Raw genomic sequence first — 23,336 nt, 5'->3', positions numbered from 1 at the left:
CTCGGCGGGTTTTCCAGCCTGCTTGTTCGACGGGAGACGTGCGATCGTACAGTAGAAACAGTCACACGCCTTCCATATACTTTGCAATTATCGTACGATCGCGGGATTTCCCGCGATTCTCGTACGATAATCGCACAGTGTATGGGCACCTTTAGAAGAAAAATGAATACATACATTATGTAAATAAGTAATTAATAAAAGCAAACCTGAACACTACTATGATTACCAATACCCAATACATAATTTCCAAACCTATAGTGTTAAAATAGCTGCATTTTAAAATATTTTTTTACATTGAAAAAAACTGTTTTACTTACCGTATTTGCCGGCGTATAAGACGGGGTTTGAGTCCCAAAAAAATCGCCCGAAAATCGGGGGTCGTCTTATACGCCGGGTATACTTCGGTATACTGTATGTAGCTTCGGCTACATACAGTATAACGCGCTGAGCCAATCACGGCAGGCTTTGTATTCTTTAATACAAAGCCTGTATTTACTGAATACAAAGCCTGCCGTGATTAGCTCAGCGCTGAGCCAATCACGACAGGCTTTGTATTCAGTAAATACAAAGCCTGCCGTGATTGGCTCAGCGCAGTAGTAGCTGAAGGACAGAAGATGGAGGACGCTGCTGGGATCCTGGACAAGGTAAGAGACTGTAATCCCGAGTGTGGCTTGGGGTTACCGCTTATGGTACTGAAAATTAACCTCGAGCCACACTCTGGAATACCGCCAAGGAGGTTAGTAAATGCATTTAAACATTGTTTTGGGCTATACTCGTCTTATACGACGAGTATAGCCCAAAACCTATATTTTTACACAAAAAGTGGGGGGTCGTCTTATACGCCCGGCCGTCTTGTACGCCGGCAAATACGGTAATTACAGTATATATGTATATTGTTTAGACATACCCTATGTTAGTGTCCCAAAGTATCTAAATGTTCTTTAATTTTTTGTTTTTCTACTCCACAGTAACTGGACCCCTCTCTGAACAACAGATTGCCTATGTTTCTCGGGAAACACTGCAGGTATGCTGCCTGTCAGTGGCATTTTATGATTCAGTGTTTTGCTGTCCTAGACATTTAATTCATAGTGCATAGTGTTTAACGTGTCTGACCTTAATGTATGATGTAATATATAATAACCTCTTGTGCTACACACGTCTCTCTATTTAGTCCTAGTTACCAAGTATTATTTTAACGACAGCTGCATCTACAAAAAGTCTGGAAGCTATTTTTTAAATTACATTAACATGTTAAAACATATAAGATTTTAGCGATTGTTTTAGATTTATATTAGGATTTATATTAAGGATTAAATGATTATATTGAAAGTTGCAGTACTTTGTTAAGCTACTCTTTGAAACATATGACATTTGTTTTTGCCATCAAACTATTCATACTAAGCATATTGGCAGTATGTGTACAGTGTGTGTATTATGCGTTGCATGTGTACCGTGTGTGTGAAGTCAGTCGAGTCAGTGGCAACAATCTGACAGGGGTAGTCAGGGAAGAGTGTGGGGGGTGGTGGCGGCCAGGCAGCGAACACATTTAGGGCCGGTTCACACCATCTCTAGGCAAGAGCTGAGCGTGGTGAGATGTCATCTCTAGCCAATCGGCTCACACATAAATCTGCGCGTCAGGACACGCATTCAAGTGTGCAGCCATTCAAGCGCCCAGTGAAAGGAGTCCAGGAGAGAAGTCCGCTTGGTAATGTGTTTCTTCCTGCACAAATTCTTTCTGTGACATATGCCAGGGATGAGAGCTATGTAGACAGAATTAATATATGTCCATTAAATAATTAAATATTTATGTAAATACATTTTTTTTATCCTGATTAATCAAAAAAATAATCGGTCAACTAATTTTGAAAATAATCGTTAGTTGGAGCCCTAGTCTCTACATAGCAATTATTCAAATTGGCATATCCCCAGCATCTGGAGGCTGTACCCAGCCAAAATGGATTATAACATTGTGGAACTAGCCTGGAATGTGACCTTTGGCACTGGGCACTGCTGTCCAAACCTGATTGTAGTGGTTAAGTTCTCAGCTGAATGCTTTCTTGGTCCAGAGCCTCAGGTATGACCCTGTCTCTGAAGGCTCACTCTGTGAGTAGGCCTCTGGACATGGTAAGACTAGCCTGGAATGTGACCTTTTTGACACTGGGTTCTGCATTGTTGTGCTTTGCGGACCTTAATGTACTGTGTTAGTTAGCTGCAGAGCACTTTCTACATCCAGAACTATGGCACAGTCTCTGCTGTGACCCCATCTCTGAGGCTCACTGGGTGGTTTGGCCAGCCAGGTAGATGCCATCTACTAGGTGGAGTGTTGCTCTCATTTCCACCATTCATCTAAAGGAAGCACCATCCCACTGCTGCTTCTAATGCGCCAAGTGATATTCCAGTCTCTGTTTCCATTCCATTGCCTACCTACGGTGACTAGGTCACCTCTGGCTGCCTTAAACTCTTAGTAGCTGCCTGGATTTGTGAGTACTTGAGGCCTTGTCTCACATTGGGCTTAGAAGCTGGCCACCACACAGCAGAACATGTGTTCTCAAAGACACACACAGGACATTTTAGCTGCTATAGGCAACCTCTGACTATACTGCCTTATGGTTCTGGGGGTGTTTACTCGCTATTTCCAGATGAAACCGATGCATGTAATCTGCGACCCCTATCAGAGCATTCCCCCGTTGCGCCCCCAGTGCCTCCGTTTCTGCTCTGCTGCTTCACCGTGTTCCCACTGGTAGTTTCTGCTGCTCCTCCGTGTCCCTGCTGCTCCTCCTTGTGTCTCCGCTGGTTGTCCCCTCTCCTCCCCCCAGCATCCCTGCTGGTCGTCCCTGCTGCTCCTCCCCATGTCCCTGCTGGTCGTCCCCGTTGCTCCTCCCCATGTCCACGCTGGTTGTGCCCTCTGCTACTTCCCATGTCCACGCTGGTCGTCCCCGCTGCTCCTCACCATGTCCACACTGGTCGTCCCTGCTGCACCTCCCCATGTCTCTGCCGCTCCTCCATGCCCCCTCTTACGGCTTCCTGCCATCCAGCAACTGGGAGCAATAGCCAGCCTGCTATTGCCAATTTTCAATTGCAGTAGCCAATAGCAGGCTGACTATTGCACCCACCCACTGCCTTCTGTCAATCAGCAGTGCAGGACCTGAACTAGAACTTTCTCCTTCAGTTCCCTCCTCTGCTGATTTACAGCAGGCAGTGGGTGGGTGCAATAGCCAGAAAAAAATACCACCTTTGTAGGAAAGAAGATGGTTAGAAGTTATAATTCAACCAATTAAATGTAAATTTAGCAAAATGGCTTACTTCATTAAAGATTATATTTAAAAAAATGATTATGAACACAGCACCATCACCAAAAACCTTCCATTATAAAAGTTGACAGTGTTGTCAATCACCTCACACATTAAAACCATTAGAACAGCCCACATGCATTCCTCTCATTCTCACTAATTTTAATTTTGCAAAACACTATATTCTTTCATAGATGCAACCTATCTTCTACAATATAGTACATTATCTTTTATGATGAATTCCTTTTGTATATATAAATATATCATATTAAGTGATTACTCCAGTCAGTTTCATCTGGGCTCAAGTTGTCACAAATTTGGATGAGCATATCCATTTGTTTTTCAATGCGTTATCTTTTTTATATTATTTTATATACATCATAATATTTAATGGGATTTGACCCAGCTTATATATTTAATTTTAAAGTTTTCCTGTAAATAATTCCCAATTACAATATGGGAAGGTCGTGCACAAAAAAGGGGGAAAAACAAAAAATTCCTTAATGAATACTTGTTCCATTTTCATAAAGCAATCTTGCCCCTTTGACTTTATGTCAAAAAAATACAGTGTATCTAGCAGCTGCTAGATCAGTGAAAAGTAATTTCATCAGCAAGTTAAAACAATGTTGTAAATTTGTTTGGAATTTAGATGGAAAAAATTAACAAATCTGACAGATGACACAGCTATTTGTGAGATCTACACAGCCTGCTCTCCCAAGTAATGATCGATGCATATGGACAAAATCAGTGTCTTACTGTTTTTCTTGTTGGATTGGATGCACCACTCAGACTCTCCACGGCATTCCGGTTATCATGTATGGTCACAACGGACCTTCCATCCTAGGGGTGCCTTTTCCGAATTCCATGCACTGCACTTGGTTTAGGGCTTGTTCACACCAAATGCAGACCAGATCTGCATGTGTTTTTGCACACGCAGTGCAGTGGGTTATGACGTGTTTTTTGCCCCGTTTTTGATCCGTTCCGGGCCGTTGTTGTAAAAAGCAAGTTTTTTTAAAAAGTTTAAAATGGACTTTCAGAGCGTTCCAGGGCAGTTGCATGCGTTATTGATGAGTTTGCATGCGTTCCAGAGCAGGTAAAATAGGGCTTGCTGCAATTTTTCTACATACTCTGGAACTGAACGCTGCGGCGTGAACTAGAGCCCAAAATACCATTGGAATACATTGGACGCAGTTTTGATCTGGTCTGTAACTGCCCTGCTTCTAGAACCCGCTTGGTGTGAACTAGCCCTCAAAGATTGTTGCATAGATTTAATTCAGTCATATAGACTTCTCGGTGTATACAAAGTACCTTACGATAGTCGTCACTTAGCCAGTGATCGCTCCTGTCTTTTTTTCAGAGCCGCTGACACATAGTAGTGGTCTTTAAGGCATAATACTCAGCGTTTTATGTTTGTTAGACCATGAATCCTGGAGTCCGGCTGGTTTGGAAAACGTTTACGCATTTTGCCCCGCCTCCTTTGGGGCTTCATCAGAACGTAGGGAGGGGAGGAGATACTGGCCCATTTTAAACGGGATACCATTACCATTGACTCTCTTCTTAACCCTTCCTTTATGCACAGATGCTTTTTATCGTTACAACAAATAAGCGATCACAACATACATACATAGTTTACAGAGCATATTTTACTAGTTTTGATGTGGCATTCAGCTTTTTCAAATACAGACTAGGATAATCAATAGGATTACATTCCACTCCTAAATAAGCCCCTGTAAATTAAACTCATTATTTAAACCTTGTGGAAACAGTGTATTTAACCTATAAATCCACATTTTCTTTTTCTGCTCTAAAATGATATCAAAATCTCCCCTCCGGCAGATTCAGTACATAGATTCCTTTGACTTTTAGACCCTTTAGTTGGCTATCATGATATTGTGCAAAATGTTGGGCAATTGAGCACACCTTATCTTTGTTTTTGATGTCACGTTAAATGTTCGCCAATCCGAATTCTCAGTTGGCGTTTCGTTTTCCCCACATATAATTTTTTGCAGGGGTACTCAGGTTCGTAGACTACTTTCCTTGTCGTACAATTAATGAATTGATTTATCTTAAATTATTTTTTGCCCTCTGAGTCCCAGAAGTATTTGCTTTTCTCTACAGATTTGACACCTCCCGCATGAAAACAATCCTTTCACTTTTCTAAAATCTGATAGCCAAGTTTTTTGCGGGCTAGGGGTATATTCTGAGCGAACCAAATGATCTTTCAGACTTTGTGCCAGACTTGCCACTAGCTGTGGGCTAGTAGCCCCCACAATCTTGGATAAATTGGAACAAAGTTGCAACATGTGCCAGTGTTTACCCAGAATGCTTTTAAACTCGTCCCATTTAGACCCATATTGTGTTATCAAATGAATGGGTTTATTGGATTCCTGAACTCTTATGACCTTCATTTTGCAAGATTAATTCTCTAGTTTTTTTTACCAATTTTTTTGTTTCAATAATTCTTATTAGAACATTTTTCAGACAAGTTAGAATGGTACAATTGCAAGTAGACGTTCAAAAAGTACAAATACGCAAACGCATATTGCAAATAACAGGTGAACCATGGTGAGTAACCATATAAGGAGGAAAGGAAAACAAAGTTATAGAAATGAGAAGCAAACAAGAGAAAGTGAACAAGTAGAGCTATACATCGACCAGAGGGAACTCGCTTTCATATACTTGATCAACAGTAAAGTATAAGATTCCAACTCAAGTATGCCAGTATTTCCATGCGTTATAAAATCTATTGTGAGAGCCATCTTTATATGACATACATTTTTCATAGGTATAATGAAGGTTAATTATAGCTGATGTCTCAGAGAGGTTTGAAGATTCTAGACTTTTCCAGTGTCATACAATGGTCAATCTAGCTGCAAGTAAAATGTGGGAGATCACAATGCGAAATTGAGGGGGAAACTCCTCTATTCCTATTGATAACAGGGCTAGAGCAGGATCAGGAGGTGTCAACATGCCAGATATCAGCTAAATCTTTTGGAAAATTTGTTTCCAGAAACTAGTAAGGCACCTACAAGACCAAAGAATGTGATATAAACTGCCAACCTGGCCGCACTGTCTACAGCAGGTCGATGGGGAAGATGGGTACATCTTGCTCAACCTTAGAGGGATGAAATACCAGTGGAGTGTTATCTTGTGGGCTAGTGCCCACAAGTCAACACATTTAGTCGCTTTATGAGTAGCGCTAAAAGCCCTGGTCAATTGGTGCGGAAAGAAGGTAACTTGTAATTCATCTTCCCACACCTGGAGAGACCTGAATTTGGTCAATTCAAGTTTATTGTGTAGTAGATTATAGAACAGTGATATGCCTTTAATTTGTGGCTTCTGCGAGAAATAGAAGTTGCAAACAGATTGCGGGATCTTACATATTGAAGAAGCAAAGGTCTTAAGTGAGATATTTGACAGTAGAAAAACACATCTCCATCCAAAAGGCCATATTCCCTCTGTAGCTCGTGGAATGTTTTCAGTTGTGAGCCCACATATAAATTGTGAAAATGAATGCCCCCGAGTGGCCAAGTAGACAACCATACATTAGGAATCAATAATTCCAGGGCTCCAATAGGAATTGTAATGGAACAACGTGGTTTATTCAGATCTGCAAGGGTGTGCAGATGACGCCATGCCTCCAAGGTGTCGTCTGGGACATAGGCAACATACGACCCACCAGTGATTTAGGCAGTTCTCTGTATAGTAGGTAAATACAGATATTACTTCTAGGAAGAAATGAAGCTTCCACATTGCACCATAGTTTGGAACGTGACGAATTAAGGCAAGCCCTCGATTGAGCAGAACAGCCAAATAGTAGTCCTTCAGATCGGGGTATCCCAGCCCACCAGCACTTCTATGTTTAATTGAAACAGAATAGAAACATCTGGGTTTTTTGCCTTGCCAAATAAAATTACGGATAATACCTTTTAATGATTTTAAATAACCGTTGGGTATAGGGATTGCTGAAGTTCCATATAAATAATTTGAGGTAGGGCCAACATTTTAAATGAAGCTAGTCTTGCTGATCAGGATAGAGTATCCCTTTTTATATTGTTCAAGAGGGATTGCAATTTACCTAAAAAAAGGTACATAGTTGCAATTATACAACGTGGAAATTGAGTTAGCCAATGTGATTCCCAAATATGAAATGCCATTGTCCCACCACTGAAAAGGAAACTGAGACTGTAACACATTTCTGGAAGCTTGCGGAACCCCCAAGACCAGAATCGGGGACTTCGAATTATTGACCTTATAGTATGATATAGCGCTAAAAGAGTTTAACACCTCTAGCAAACCCCGTTTGGTCTGGATGTATCAATGAGGGGAGAATCTCTAATTCTATACGCTAGGATTTTCGCAGAGTTTCAAATCTGAATTAAGACGTGAGATAGGGCGGAAGTTTTGAGGACAAGTAGGATCTTTCCCTGGTTTCGGAATAGTAATAGTAGCCGCTAGCATTTCAGGGGGAAAAGAAGCAGAGGTAGCAGAGGTGAAAGCCTTTGCAAATACTTGTGTCAAGTATGGAAGCAAAACGGGGGGCGAAACATTTATAGTACTCGCTAGAAAAACCATCCGGTCCAGGCGCCTTATTAGAGGGTAAAGACTTTATAGCATGCATAATTTCCTGTGAGGAAATAGGTGCATTAAGTTGTTGAAGTTGAGAACTGGATAAATTGGGCAGTTGAACTATGCTCAAAAGATTAAGTATATCGTTGTTGGTGGGTTGGCAAACTGTGTGATGATCCTTAAGGTTATAAAAGACTACCATAGTAGGAGCTAAAGGCATCAGCTATTTTTTGAGGATGCCATAGCTTCCGACTATTATCAGAATTTAATAAGAATTAAATTTTGGTTTGATCATGCTGGGCTTTTAAATGTGCATGATCCGACCACGTAATATCGTATATAGTCGAAGTATACACCTTTTGATAATAACCGCTTGTCGACAAAAATAACCGTGTAACCCTCATGGAGTGTGGACATCCTCTTAAATATTTGTGGAGAAAACAAATCTGATGGGAGTTAGGTGCATAGAGACACACAATGGTATATACTAATGGGTTGATATTGCACACCAAAATAGGATAATGGCCATTTGGGTCACTAGAGGTGGAAATCTCAGAGAAGTTAACTGAGTCTCTTACTTCTATCGTAACTCTGGTTTTGTTGGGAGGTTGGGAGAATTAGCAAAGTACGTGTTTGGATAATTTTTGTATGAACACTACGTTTTAGATAAGAAGTGCGTTTCTTGAACACAAATGACATCTGCCTTTAATGAACGGGCCTCATTCTACAGATTTAGCAGGATCATTTAGGTTTTTAGCATTAAGCAAAACTTTTAACAGACGTCTCCGAGGTATTGCAGACTACGTGGTGGACGCATCGTACTTACAGTGCAGGAGGTAGAGAGTAGGATGTGGACGATTAAGGATAAGTCAGTCACAGGATGGTGAGGATTAGATGAATCATCGAAGAAGCAAGAATCCGTTTGACAATGCACGCGAAGGTTCCTTGTTCGGCTCAGGCATTGATGAAAACAGGAAAGAAGCAATTAAGATACGCATGAAAAAAATTTAAATAAGATCCCACGTTGCGATCACACTGCAGTACATTATACTGCACAGCACAATGGGTGTATCACAATAAGTGAGCATTGTGGCACTGTAACGCCAAGAGGCAATTATCTTTATAGTAGATCTTCAAAGAACATCATCCAACACTACCCCTCTCAGATTTGGAACTGCGTTTGCGGTTCAGAAGACGACAATCCGAGTTGACGCTGCTCGGGGTCAAGGTTGGTGTAGGTGTAGATTCAGCAACCGGAAGAATATCCAATTTTTTGAGGAGGGATAAGCCCTGTTCTGGCGACACAATAGTGAAGGTTTCGTTATCATTAGTTATATGTAGTTTAGCAGGGTACCCCCATCTGTATGTGATCTGGTGGTTTCTCAAGGCCTCGGTGATTGGCAAAAGGCACTTCCTTATATTCGGGACGGCTTATACTCGAGTATATACGGTAATATGTTGGGAAAGATCTGCTAAAAGCTGTTGGTGAGCATATTGCTTAGGAACATGGGAAGTGTCACGAACAACCTGAAGCAGTTTGTCTTTCACCTGACAGAAATGCACCCTCATTAAAGCATGGCGAGGCACCTTGTCTAGGAGAATGGAAGGTTTAGGAAGATGATGAATGCGATCTATAATGAGATAATTATGCAATAGATCTGGAAGCACTTGTTTAAAGAGGGTGTGGATATACTGAAGCAAGTCGCTTTGGGCTACCGTTTCAGGTATGCCACACACTTTAAGATTGTTGCGGCGTGAACAATCCTCAAGGTGAGCCAATTAAGCTTTCATCCAGTCTAGATCATCTTCCCTAGCATTGTGCAAGTCTACTGGGTCATTAAAAGTATCGGCAAATTCTCCCATTTTGTCTTCTATATGGGATAGTCTATCCCCCATTTGATGTAGATCTGACTGAAATTGGGATATGAAAGATTGCAGATCAGTATTTAAGGAGCTCCTTAACAAAGTCAACATGCCCTTGAGAGTAGAATCTGATATAGGTTGATGTGAGATGGGAAAGGCTCTCTAGTATCTTCCAATGAAGAGTTAAACTGACTCACCTATTTTTGGGCCTCCGTCACTGCAGACAGCCTCGTTTTTTCCCTGGATTTCACTGGGCTTCGGCCCTCTGGTGGTGCACCATGGGGAGAAGACATCGAGGAGCCAGGTCCAGACTGGTGTGAAGGGGAAGCGCCGCCAGAGGATCGAGTGGCCCAGTCAGAGGGAGCCTTGGACAGAGACCGATGGGATGAGCCAGCGCACTTGCATGAAGGTGCGGGAAAAAAAGTCTGTCAATTTGTGCAGACAGCTGCCAGCTTTTTTCTTTCGGGACATCTCCACCCCGGTGCAGAAGATGTGTAGGAGCCCTGGAGTGTCAGAAGATGATCCGATCGTCGCTTTGCTAAGCATCAAAGCACACCGCTGCACAGTGCTCTCTCAAGCAGCGTCCAAACACAGGCCATGCCCCCTTTTTTCACCAATTTTTTGTTGACTGCGTTTCAATACTCCATGTGGGTATCACCTTCTCCTGAATCTCTGATACAATGCTTTTGATTCATCCCTGTAGTCACATTCCAGCGAACAGTTTAGTTTTATCCGTTGAAACTGTCCCACAGGGATGCCCTGTATCAGAGACCCAGGGTGGTGACTTGTCACATGAAACGGCATATTTGCAGCTGTTTTCTTCTGAAATGTTTTGATCTGTATTTTCCCTTCTCTGATGTTTATCCGAAGGAGATATCTGTTTCATCCACCTCAAATGTGAGTTTAATACTATTATCATTCACATTTAAGTCACCAATTTGCTCCAACACCTCCCCCCTGGACCCACGCAAACCAGCAGGATATCATCAATGTACCTGAGCCACAATTGAACATGGCCCAGGTACATCTGATGCTTGAAAACCACTTGTGTCTCCCAGATGGAGGCAAGCATAGGCGGGTGCCCACGGTGCCCCCATTGAGGTTCCCCTTGTTTGCAGAAATTGTATGCTTATTGTTTTGGAAAGGGGATTCTGCCTACCTCATTGCATGATGCTAATATTCTTTTGCCTAAACCAGGGAAGGATCCTTTACTCTGTTCGTCGTATAGACCCATTGTCCTATTGAATCTAGATTTCAAGATATTGACAAAAATTCTTGCCATGTGTTTGGCAGGGTAATTTCTTCTTTTGATTAATATTGATCAAACGGGCTTTATCCCAGGGAAGTCTACATTTACTAACTTTCGTAGAGTGTTCACCGACATACAGCTTTTAAATGTGAACTCTGGTTCTCGGGCCTTGGTCTCTCTTGATATTGAGAAGGCCTTTGACTCAGTGGACTGGGGTTTCATGGGAGGAGTGGTAGCACATATGGGATTTGGTCCCAATTTTTGTCAGTGGATGCCTTGCGGAGCTCCTTATGATCTTACAACATTGATAATCGCTACCTTAAAAGCATGGAAGCAGGTGTATGCCTTGTTGTACCCGGATCAGGCATTTAGTCCGCCTCACACTACGCTGTGGAGGAACCCGAATCTTGCTAATTTGTTTGCTTTGCCAGACTGTCAATTGTGGGCTTTGAAGGGTGTTAAGAAATTGGAGGACATTTTGCATAATGGGTTTATTCTGAGTTTTGAGGAGTTGTGAACTAAGTTTGGGTTGCCAGGTTCCTTCTTTTTCCGATATCTGCCAGTCCGTCATGCCTTGCGGGCGCAGTCCTCAGCTAATCGGGGGGTTTTCCGAGCTTCTTCCCTCGAGTGCTTGTTGACGGCTGTGGGTTATATAAACCTTTGTCCACTGTTTATGGTGCACTGTTTCCACACGCTTATAGTTGTTTAAGTAGCTGTAGAGCTCAGTGGCTGAGGGACATCCCGGATTTGGATGAGGAAGACTGGACTGATGCTTGGGACTACCCTTTCACTCATCTGATCTCTACTGGAGACTGATTGATTCAATACAAAGTACTGCATAGAGTGTACTACACTCCTGCAAGATTAGCTCAAATGTATGGGACCTGCTCGGCTGCTTGCTGGAGGTGCTCTAGTTATCTGGCTGGCTTTCAACATATTTTCTGAGAGTGTCCTGGCATTTGGCAATATTGGACAGAGGTTACGCATTTTATATCTGTTTCTCGTGCTTGAGGTCCGGTCGGAGTTGGGGGTATGTCTGCTGGGCTGAACTGAGCGGGTTGCCTCTACTCATGCATCGAGAACGTTGCTGGGTGTCCTGTTATTTTATGCCAGGAAATGGATTGTACTAAATTGGAAGAAGCAGTCACCACCAACCCTGGAGAATCAGAGGGGCCTGGTGGGAGTCCTGCATTCCTATGTATAAAGTGGCCTAAATTCAGGGCTTGTCCTGCTAAATTCTATAAAATATGGTGTTGTTGGATAGATGCTTTGTCACCGTCCATTGGTTAAGTTCTCATTAGTTCCTTTTCTCGATTGTGTTTTCTCTGGGGAGGTGGGGATGTTTTTGTTTTTGTACTGGTTGTGTTGTTATTGCATGCAAAACCATAATTACAATAAATAAAAAAAGGATGTGGAGGCACCTTGAGTGATTGGAGGGGTGTGAGCCATGTAGTCTGACAGCCACAGGAAAAATAAGAGGATACAGCTTTCAACAGGAGCAGAGGAACAGGAAGAAGAAGCTTGAACTAGATATGAGGCGACTGGGAGTCTGAGGCCAAAGCGGAGTCCTGCATGTAGTGTGGAATCCCCGAGGTCATGGAATCTAATGGACAGTCGGTGTTCACTAGATGTCCTGATGTTGGAGATGGGTTTATGCTGTATGCTGATCCCAGATCAAAACCCTCAGGTTCATGCTACTTCGCCAAAGGTCGGTACACAGAAACAGCAAAGAGAAAGCAATAGCTGGCTGAAGAACACAGTGAACACATTGGTGCAAGGTGAAAGCTGCACTGAAAGCTGACTGGAGAGTGCAGGGAACACACATGTGCAGGGTTGCTGGAAGCTTTTTAAAGAGCACAGGAGACACACATGAGCCAGTGGGGTCACAGAAGAATACAGGTCAAGAGAGTACAGTAGGATATCAGGAACTAGCAGTTACTGGAACAAGGAACACTCTGGATCTATGGAATTGGAAATACTGTCAGAACACAGTGATACTCTAGAAACTCTAAACACAGGAACTGGAACCTAGGGCTAGCAATACACCATAGCGCAAGTCTGAGCACAGCTGAAATAGAAAGGTAAATTGGGAGGCTGGCCAGGAAATGGTAATGAAACAAACAATATTAAATTGCAGGTGAGATGCAGAGACTCCTAAAGCAGCCAGACCAGTACAGCAATGAGGCAGGAACAGAGCACATGCCTGTAGGACTACAACAAAACAGCCCTGCTTTTGGATGTCCCATTAGTTACAAAGTCAATTCCACGTGTCCTATGATTTACGCTAAGAAATTGATTTTGTTACATGTTTCTGCTGAGCGGATTCCCCTAAGCACCTATCCAGATTGATGTTTCCTCAGCACTAGCTTTGGAGGAAGTACTTGTACCTCACTGAACTAGATATTGTGGGTCTAGCCAGGAATGTGACCTTCAGGAATCTGGGCTTTGCATTGTGGTGCTTTCCAGACCTGAGTGTACTGTGGAGCCACAGAGCACTCTCTAAGGCTGGGTTCACACCTGGGCGTACCATAGGCGCATTTTTTCTGCTCGTTTTTCAGCTTGTTTTTTAGCATGTTTTTTCGTTCAGTGAAACGCACGTTCGACGCTCGTTTTTTTACCTCCGGCGGAATGATTATTTTTTTCCTTTATTTTTTCTATCTTTTTTTCTTTAAACTTTCAAACTTCCCGGCGGTTCCGCCCCCCTGCGACGTGGTCGCTCGCAAGGGACGGAAATCGGCAGCGGCCGGAGGACACATCGGGGATCGCGGACAAGGTAAGTCCTACACTGTATTCCCGAGTGTGGCTCGGGGTTACTGCTTTGTTAACCCTGAGCCACACTCGGGAATACCAATGGATACGTGCGGAAAAACGCCCCAAAGAAGCTCCTGTACTTGTTTGGGAGTAGGGCGTTTTTCAGCGCGTTTTAACGGGCTGAAATACGCCCAGGTGGGAACCATGCCCATAGGGATTCATGGGATTTCACTTGCTGAGTGTTTTTCAGCGCTTCAATTAGGGCTGAAAAACGCCCAGGTGTGAACCCAGTCTAGAGCTTTGGCACAGCTCCAGGTTGCGACCCTGTGTCTGAAGGCTTCTGTTGTAGGTTGGCTGTGTGAGCTGAACACTTATTATTATGACCACTGGTCGCCATATAAAGTGTATTTAGCCAAATTGGGATAACACCTGTTTTATATTTGTTATATGTTCCCATTCACATAGCATAAGCTAAAAGAATATTTAAAAAAAAGGCTTCTTACAGTTTAAGCTTTTACTTCGGTTAGGATTTCTAGGCTTCTAAAGGGTTAAAATGTATGTGTTCTTCTCCTTGTTAGGAGGGGTTGTAAGGAGTGAGATCTTAGTATTAATCCCATCTGTACTGTGTTGGATGATTTCATTATAATTTGTAGATTTAAAGGATATAACCCTGGCTTCTGCATTGAAATGTTAATAAAGTTAATGAGATGTCGGTACACAGAAACAGCAAAGAGAAAGCAATAGCTGGCTGAAGAACACAGTGAACACATTGGTGCAAGGTGAAAGCTGCACTGAAAGCTGACTGGAGAGTGCAGGGAACACACATGTGCAGGGTTGCTGGAAGCTTTTTAAAGAGCACAGGAGACACACATGAGCCAGTGGGGTCACAGAAGAATACAGGTCAAGAGAGTACAGTAGGATATCAGGAACTAGCAGTTACTGGAACAAGGAACACTCTGGATCTATGGAATTGGAAATACTGTCAGAACACAGTGATACTCTAGAAACTCTAAACACAGGAACTGGAACCTAGGGCTAGCAATACACCATAGCGCAAGTCTGAGCACAGCTGAAATAGAAAGGTAAATTGGGAGGCTGGCCAGGAAATGGTAATGAAACAAACAATATTAAATTGCAGGTGAGATGCAGAGACTCCTAAAGCAGCCAGACCAGTACAGCAATGAGGCAGGAACAGAGCACATGCCTGTAGGACTACAACAAAACAGCCCTGCTTTTGGATGTCCCATTAGTTACAAAGTCAATTCCACGTGTCCTATGATTTACGCTAAGAAATTGATTTTGTTACATGTTTCTGCTGAGCGGATTCCCCTAAGCACCTATCCAGATTGATGTTTCCTCAGCACTAGCTTTGGAGGAAGTACTTGTACCTCACTGAACTAGATATTGTGGGTCTAGCCAGGAATGTGACCTTCAGGAATCTGGGCTTTGCATTGTGGTGCTTTCCAGACCTGAGTGTACTGTGGAGCCACAGAGCACTCTCTAAGGCTGGGTTCACACCTGGGCGTACCATAGGCGCATTTTTTCTGCTCGTTTTTCAGCTTGTTTTTTAGCATGTTTTTTCGTTCAGTGAAACGCACGTTCGACGCTCGTTTTTTTACCTCCGGCGGAATGATTATTTTTTTCCTTTATTTTTTCTATCTTTTTTTCTTTAAACTTTCAAACTTCCCGGCGGTTCCGCCCCCCTGCGACGTGGTCGCTCGCAAGGGACGGAAATCGGCAGCGGCCGGAGGACACATCGGGGATCGCGGACAAGGTAAGTCCTACACTGTATTCCCGAGTGTGGCTCGGGGTTACTGCTTTGTTAACCCTGAGCCACACTCGGGAATACCAATGGATACGTGCGGAAAAACGCCCCAAAGAAGCTCCTGTACTTGTTTGGGAGTAGGGCGTTTTTCAGCGCGTTTTAACGGGCTGAAATACGCCCAGGTGGGAACCATGCCCATAGGGATTCATGGGATTTCACTTGCTGAGTGTTTTTCAGCGCTTCAATTAGGGCTGAAAAACGCCCAGGTGTGAACCCAGTCTAGAGCTTTGGCACAGCTCCAGGTTGCGACCCTGTGTCTGAAGGCTTCTGTTGTAGGTTGGCTGTGTGAGCTGAACACTTATTATTATGACCACTGGTCGCCATATAAAGTGTATTTAGCCAAATTGGGATAACACCTGTTTTATATTTGTTATATGTTCCCATTCACATAGCATAAGCTAAAAGAATATTTAAAAAAAAGGCTTCTTACAGTTTAAGCTTTTACTTCGGTTAGGATTTCTAGGCTTCTAAAGGGTTAAAATGTATGTGTGCTTCTCCTTGTTAGGAGGGGTTGTAAGGAGTGAGAGCTTAGTATTAATCCCATCTGTACTGTGTTGGATGATTTCATTATAATTTGTAGATTTAAAGGATATAACCCTGGCTTCTGCATTGAAATGTTAATAAAGTTAATGAGAGAAACAGAATCCTCAAATTTCCATCCTAACAGGGTTATTCACAAAAGGGTGAAGAGTTTGGAGAAGGCAGGAGAAGTGAACAATCTAGGCCAAAATAGCTGACTTCACAAATTCTCCAATTCAGCTCACTTTCCAGTGCCCTAGATCAGTGGTTCTCAACCTTTCTAGGGCCGGGACCCCTTGGTATCATTTGCGAAGTTGTGGTGACCCCCAACGGTAACATTTAGGGATGTCGCGGCTGCTGCAGCGACATCTGGCGGCATGGTGGGAGAACTGACACTGCTGCGCTAGGAGAGGGCTGAGGAGGACTCTCACCTAGCACAGCAGATCACGCAAATCACGCAGCAACCCACAGGTTGAGAACCACTGCTTAAAGGAGACAACGAATCCCAGAGGAATATAACAAATTGCAGCAATAGTCCATTATACTATAAAGTTCTATTGCTGGGATTTGTAGTCCTCTGTAGCTGGTGTTATTCTGCGTTGCGCTGTAGAATTTATTATTGCTGGGATTTGTAGTCCCCTGTAGCTGCTGGTATTCTGCAGTGTGCTGTATAATGATTATACGGCGCAACGCAGAATGACACCAGCTATAGAGGAATACAGCAAATCGCAGCAATAGTACATTATGCTATAATAGCTAGGGCTCAATAGCTAATTTGCTATTGGCTATAGCAAAGTCAAATGGACAATCGGAATCTAGCTATGCATTCCTATAGGGTTTTTTTTTTTTTTCCTAACGGCGGCCAAAAAACAACAGAGAAAGGTTTAATCTGCTCGATCGAGCAGAGTAAACCTTTCCGGGAGAACGTTGTTTTTTTTTTCTGATTTACTGCGGCCAGTGGGCCCGATGTCAAAAAAAAAAACCACAGTAGAGAAAGGTTTACTAAACGTTACCAGGAGCTGCTAGGCGACCCCTGACAAATAGTAATTCGACCACCGACAGGAGAACCGCTGAGAACCGCTGCCCTAGATTGTTCACTTCTCATATCTTCTTTATATAAGGGCAGATCATGGTGAAGGTGCTGAGAAAAACCTGGATTCAGCCATGTTGCCTATTACAACAAAACATCTAAAATGTAAGAAATATATTTTTTTAAATTATTTTTCGTTATGCTGTATGAATTCATGTAACAAACACATAGAAGGGTTTTCTTGAATTTGACTGCAAAAGTGGAAATACACTGTAAAGATCTTGCTTTCTGTCAGTTTACCACGGAAGGGTTAACGCTGAGGGACTGGTGTCATTGGCTGGCTCTCATGCTGTTCACTTTCTCTCTTCCCACCATCCAGCACGCATCTATCCTCGGTTTGTCTTTGTTTTCTGCCAACTGTGACCTAGTCGGCTTTGGCCGTCTGACCCTTTTCTGCTTCTAGTAGCTGATTTCAAGAGTATTCAAGGCCTATCCTTGTACCCTGAGCTACTGTATGTTGTCCCTGCTTGTAGTGCAGCATATCAGATCCTAGACACATGGGGGACAGTCCTGCTGCCTATGGTGCCTGTAGTTATCGGTCCATTAATGGTTCTAGTGCTACCTGCAGTGTACCCAATGAAGGACCTGACACTAGTGTTTCCATTCTTTCCATTCTTTCCCATTGAGTGGAATTGGTGACCTTGACTTGTAAAGACCCCCTTCATTTTGAAGAGTCTGTCCTTTTCAAACATCAATGGTGATGTCGCTGCCAGCTGGCCAGCCCACTAACGTTCAGCACACAGCTGTAGCACAGAGCCGTAAACGAGTTTCAGAGCCTTTCCCTCTGCTCTGAGCTACAGTTCTGACATGCAGCGGGTGGGGACAGAAGTTGGCAGCATCATTTTAAATCTGGTGTAGTATTAAAGAAGAAAACTCTTCCTCCCTCCCAAGCCCCCAGCACACATTAAACATTTCCTCCCAATCCCCCTGCACACATATTAAACTCCCCCCCTCTCTCCCTCCCAAGCCCCCAGAACACATATTAAACTCACTCGTTTAAGAATCCAATCTGCAAGAAATTCATGACCTTTCTAAAACTTTGTTCTGTCTTGCAGGTCCTGCTTTGCAACCAGCCCTGGCCATGACCCCTATCTGCCATACTTTAGCTGACTGAAAAAAGCCATCAGAAGGGATCTGGTTACCCTGCAAAGTGGATAGCTTAATTTTAGGGCCTACAGCCTTAAATTATTGGACATACTGGCTGTTAAAGGTCTCCTTTCTGAAGGTGGACTTTTTGGTTAAAGTGTTGGGCTATGGAACCAGCATGTAAAAAAGTGTCTTGTTTGCATGCCCTTCGAGGGACAGTGTCCCTTTTGGGGCTGCCCTGGACAGCCTCATAAAGGATATCACCAGCGGCAAGATCACCCATCTTTCCCAGCAGAAAAAGACGAATTTTCAGCCTAGGAAGTAGGGCTGCACAGATACCAAGTACAGTACTCGGTACAAGTATGAGTACATGTACCGATACTTTTGAGCTCCAAGACTACACTAGAGAAAAATTCAAAAATTAGGAGGCCGCTGTCATTTGTAAGGAGCACACGGAGCTCCCGGGATTTGTACATCTCTGTTTTCATGTACCATTTTGTTTTTATAAATATAAATAAAGGGATGCACAGATACCAGTGTTGCGAGTACGAGTACTGGTACTTGCCGAGTACTTACAAGTACGAGTACTGATACATTTTTGTTTATTGTCATGTGACAGTTTTTCTAATACAATACAGAGTAATGATTTCAGGACAGTGGTGGAGCGCCAGGGCCGGGTCCCAGCTGCAACCGCTGCAACCCTGGTAGTTCTCATGAAAATTTCAAGTATCGGCACTGGTACTCGAAAAGTATCTGTGCATCCCTACTAGGAAGGCTCACTCCTCATCAGAGGCCAGGAAGAGTTCCTTTCATTACTCCCAGTCCACCAAGTTGCCAGATTTCAATTCACCCACAAACCCTGGACTTCTAAGTTCCTCAAACCCTCAAACAAATCTTCAGTCTGTTATCCTTTGAGGACATTTGGGTAATGTAGCGCAATTGTCATTTTCGCACGTAGGCGCACCGACGCGTGCTTGCGTGTAATAGTACAACATTATACTATAATGTACTATTGTTGGGATTTGTAGTCCTCCATAGCTGGTGGTATCTCCATTGCACCGTATAATGATTATACTGCACAATGCGGATTACCACTGACCAGTTAGAGGAACTACAAATCCCAGCAATAATACATTATACAGCGCAATGGAGAATACCACCAGCTATGGAGGACTACAAATCCCAGCAATAATACATTATACAGCCTGTATAATGTATTATTGCTGGGATTTGTTGTTCCTCTATAGCTGCTGGTGTTCTGCAGTGTGTCACTGTATTATACAATGCAGAACACCATGCACAATACAATGCAATGCAGAAAACCAATGTATAATACACCGGCACCCTGCAGAACATTAGTTCCGAGTGAGGGAGCTCATGGAGGAGAGCAGCGGCGTGCGTGGCTTCAGCGTGCGGGGGGCATGGCTTATGCGCCCTGTGGGCACGGCGGGAGCAGCATGCGGTGGGCGTGGCTTATGTCCGGCGGGCGCAGCGGGACGGAAACAGCGTGTGATGTGTGCTTCAGGCCGCGTTTGGAGCCCCGAACAGGGAAATCAATCGATAGCCGACGAATCGACGATCGAAAACGTTGGCAACGTTTTCAATCGTCGATTTTAATCGACTAAATGGATTAACTGTTGCAGCTCTACTTGGGTGTGTATGTGGCCGGCAGGGGAATTAAAACATTTTTTTTTTAACGTTTTTCTTTTATGTTTCATTTGTATAACTTTTAAACACTTTATTTTTTATTTTGTTTTTACACTAACCTTATTGCTATTACATAGGGATAACAAGACCCCTAATGTCACCTAGGGACCTCAAAGAAGAGATCTGCTTCCCCAGCTTCATCTCCTGGCTTGAAGAGCCGCAGACTCTGTACAGTGACACTGGAAGTGATGTAATACACATCACTTCCGGGTCCAGTGATCGGAGGAGAGATCAGCAACTGGAAGCCGCTGAATCTCTCTCCGATCATTGCGAGGAGACCCGCCGAGGAAGACAACAGAGGCGGGAGTGGGGGAGCCGCCGGATCGCTTCTACATTAACAGCCATCGCTGGCTGTTAAAAGCGGTACTAAGAACACGGCTGCTGCAGCAGCCAAGAGAGAGTAGAGAGATTAGAGAGAGATTTTAGCTGCTAAAGCCACATACCTGTATATCTGCAATATAAGGTAATCTACGGCACTGCTGCCACTAACTGCTAGCCTCACAAGATTTGGAGGGAAATTTAGAATTGGCATTACTACCGTGTTTCCCCAAAAATAAGACACTATCTTATTTTTTTTTTTGCACGAAATAAGACACTAGGTTGGAGCTGCGGCCGGTCTTTACACAGTTTATGTGCAGCTACCCCGAAAGTAAGACCTAGCGGATTTCTGTAATATAAGACCTACCACCGAACTAGGTCTTATTTTCGGGGTAGGTCTTATATTACAGAAATCCCTGAAGATAGTGCTAGGTCTTGTTTTCCTTGCTGGAGAGGAAGCCATACCTAAGGATCTCCCTGCTTATGCTTCATGCCTTATCTGGCTCTGTGCTTCCTTCAACCCTCCTGCTCCTTCTTGAATATTACACCACTCGTCATCAGATCACCAGCTCTGACCTGAGGAAGCAAAGCTCTCCTCCTCTATCAAAATGGCCACCTCCACACAGAGACTGTGTGGAACAAGGCATGGTAAAGTCAATAATGGGAAAAATAACAGCTGCAGGGATCCCATAAGAAATACTTGTGATTAGTCATTTGCCCACTTCTTGCCTATTTCTGAGCTCAGCTACCACAGTATAGGTCCTGTTTTATAAATTCTATTTAGAAAAAGTATGCCAGCAAGAAAGTTGCTTTGTGATTATGGATTTTCTTCATAGGTTGTTAAACCGTAATGTCCACAGCTGTTTCTAACCATTTATGTGCTTTTTCAGGGTTTGTATTATCTTCACAGTAAAGGAAAAATGCACAGGGACATAAAGGTAAGAAACAATCTATTATTTTATGTAAAACTCCCTTTCCATTTATTTATAATATATTGTAGTACACATGTAATTCCTGTGCCTAGTATATTGTTGTTTTACATGTAATTCCTGTGCCTAGTGTCAATAGTTAGCCATGTGTAAAGAACTATATTTTAAGATGTTAATGTACATCTGCTGTGTTTTAAACTTGACAAAGTTTAATATGGCAAAGAGTTTACAATCTCTGCTTCTGTCCTTCCTTCTGTCATACCATGTCTCTCTAAATAATACACAAAGCTGGTTTGGTGGCCATCCACATGGCACTTTCAGGCAATTTCAATCATTATCCAGCTTTAAATGGTAAACATGGCTAAATTAATCCATTTCCACAAATGCATTTTGTTGCTTTTCCTTATATAAATGATCAAAGTAACAGATTCTACAATACTCCCTCTACAATCTGACAGTCTTCTGTCTTTACCACTACATGATCTATCATTGCATGCCTATATACTTGACTGTGTATATTCTGTTGGATGTGGCGACCAGTTTTGCTATTCCTTACTCAGGAGCTGTCTGTTCCTAATTATGGTTTTATTGCTTATGTGCAGGGCTTGAAAAATCAGCTCGTCCTCTTGTATGTGACGAGAGGGCGCCAGAGCCGGATCAGTAGCTTCCTGGCCGGTCATTGTAATTAAACGGCCAGCCGGGAGTTTTACATTCAAGCGATCAGGCGTCTCTAGAGATGCCCGATCACTTGTATTAGCAGCATCTGTCACTGCCATTGCTTGTCCCGAGATCCGATGTGCCCGGTGCGGCCGGGACCGGCACGGCTACTCTGTGACGAGATCAAAGGGAGATCAGTACACGATCTCACTCTGATCTCCTCTCCAGTCCCCCGAATGCAGGAAGTGATGTATATTACATTACTTCCGCATTCTGCTGTCACTCTCCCAGCTTCAGAAGCTGGGGAGAAGCTTTTGAAGCAGATCTCTGCTTCATCAGCTTCTCTGGGGGTCCCTAGGTGACATTAGGCATCTTGGAGACCCCTGATGTCTCCATAAAGAGGACCTGTCATGTAAATTGGCTATCACATAAGGGGCTTCTTAGTTCCCCATGTGATAGCAATATAGTTAAGTGTAAAAAAAATAAAAAAAAAATAATACATTTTATTCTAAAAACACAAATTTTTTTTAAAGTCCCCGGCCCCCCACATACACTAGCAAACATGCTTCAGGTGCGCCTACGTGCGAAAACGACGACTGCACCTATTGTGCCGCACATGTTACATATCACCGCGAACGTCGGCGTGAGAGCAATAATTTTAGGGCCATTAATCACTGATAACACTAAACTGATGAGCAGTAAAAGCGTTTAAAGCGTTGTCTATGGCCAATTTTTAGTGTGGTAGTTTTTTGCGGGTGTGCGCAATTTTCAGGCTTGACATGTTTGGTGTCTATTTATCCAACGTGACCCGGTCTTTTATAATTTAACAAAAATATGGGTAAGAATAAATGTTTTTTAATGTAACATAGGGAAAACATGTATTTTTTTTTAATTTATGGCACTTTTTTCATTATATAGTAAAAAAAAAAGTGGTGATTATATACCACCAAAAGAAAGCTCTATGTGTCCCTAAACAATGTTAACATAAATTGCAAGGCTATAGTCTGGTCATGCAGACTGGTGACATTTTTGACTGACTGGTGAGACACCCTAACATTTTTCAAGCCCTGTTTATGTGTGTATTCATTTGGCTCAGTAACTCGTACCTAAATGCTGTTGCCTCCATTTGTCATGTAATTGATGTCTTTGTCATCTTCTTTAAATTGTTTGATGGGAAGAAAATGGTTTAATGCCTGCAAATGAATGTTTATGGGCAGCATTAGGGTTTAGATGCATTCTGGATCATATATGTACTGTTCCTCCCTCTTGTAAGCAGCAACAGCAATCAGTTTCAATATATTTTTATTACAATTTGTTCAGTTACAAAGATATAAAAAAAGAAACCGGATTCAGCTGAACTTGAGCGTTACATCACCAGGAAGCAAAATCAACCAGCGCTCCTACCCGCAGCCATTGGGAAATATCTGGAGCCACCTGCCCTCCACCTTTTTAATTAGGGATGCACCGAAATGAAATTTTGAGA

General features: G+C 43.0%; 1 protein-coding gene across 1 annotated transcript in view; it reads left to right on the top strand.

Annotated features, from left to right (window-relative positions):
- Positions 1–23,336, top strand: part of MAP4K3 (mitogen-activated protein kinase kinase kinase kinase 3) — a 285,095-nt gene that overhangs the window by 66,291 nt on the left and 195,468 nt on the right. The window contains exons 5-6 of the mRNA XM_018558848.1: positions 969–1,024; positions 21,158–21,205. Coding sequence (XP_018414350.1) covers positions 969–1,024; positions 21,158–21,205 — 104 coding nt within the window. The remainder of the gene's footprint in view (positions 1–968; positions 1,025–21,157; positions 21,206–23,336) is intronic.

Source organism: Nanorana parkeri, unplaced genomic scaffold, assembly GCF_000935625.1.
Source record: "Nanorana parkeri isolate BGI_ZX_2015 unplaced genomic scaffold, ASM93562v1 scaffold363, whole genome shotgun sequence".
Classification (NCBI taxonomy): domain Eukaryota; kingdom Metazoa; phylum Chordata; class Amphibia; order Anura; family Dicroglossidae; genus Nanorana; species Nanorana parkeri.
Note: the sequence above shows the minus strand (reverse complement) of the source record. Positions and strands in the feature narration are given on the sequence as shown.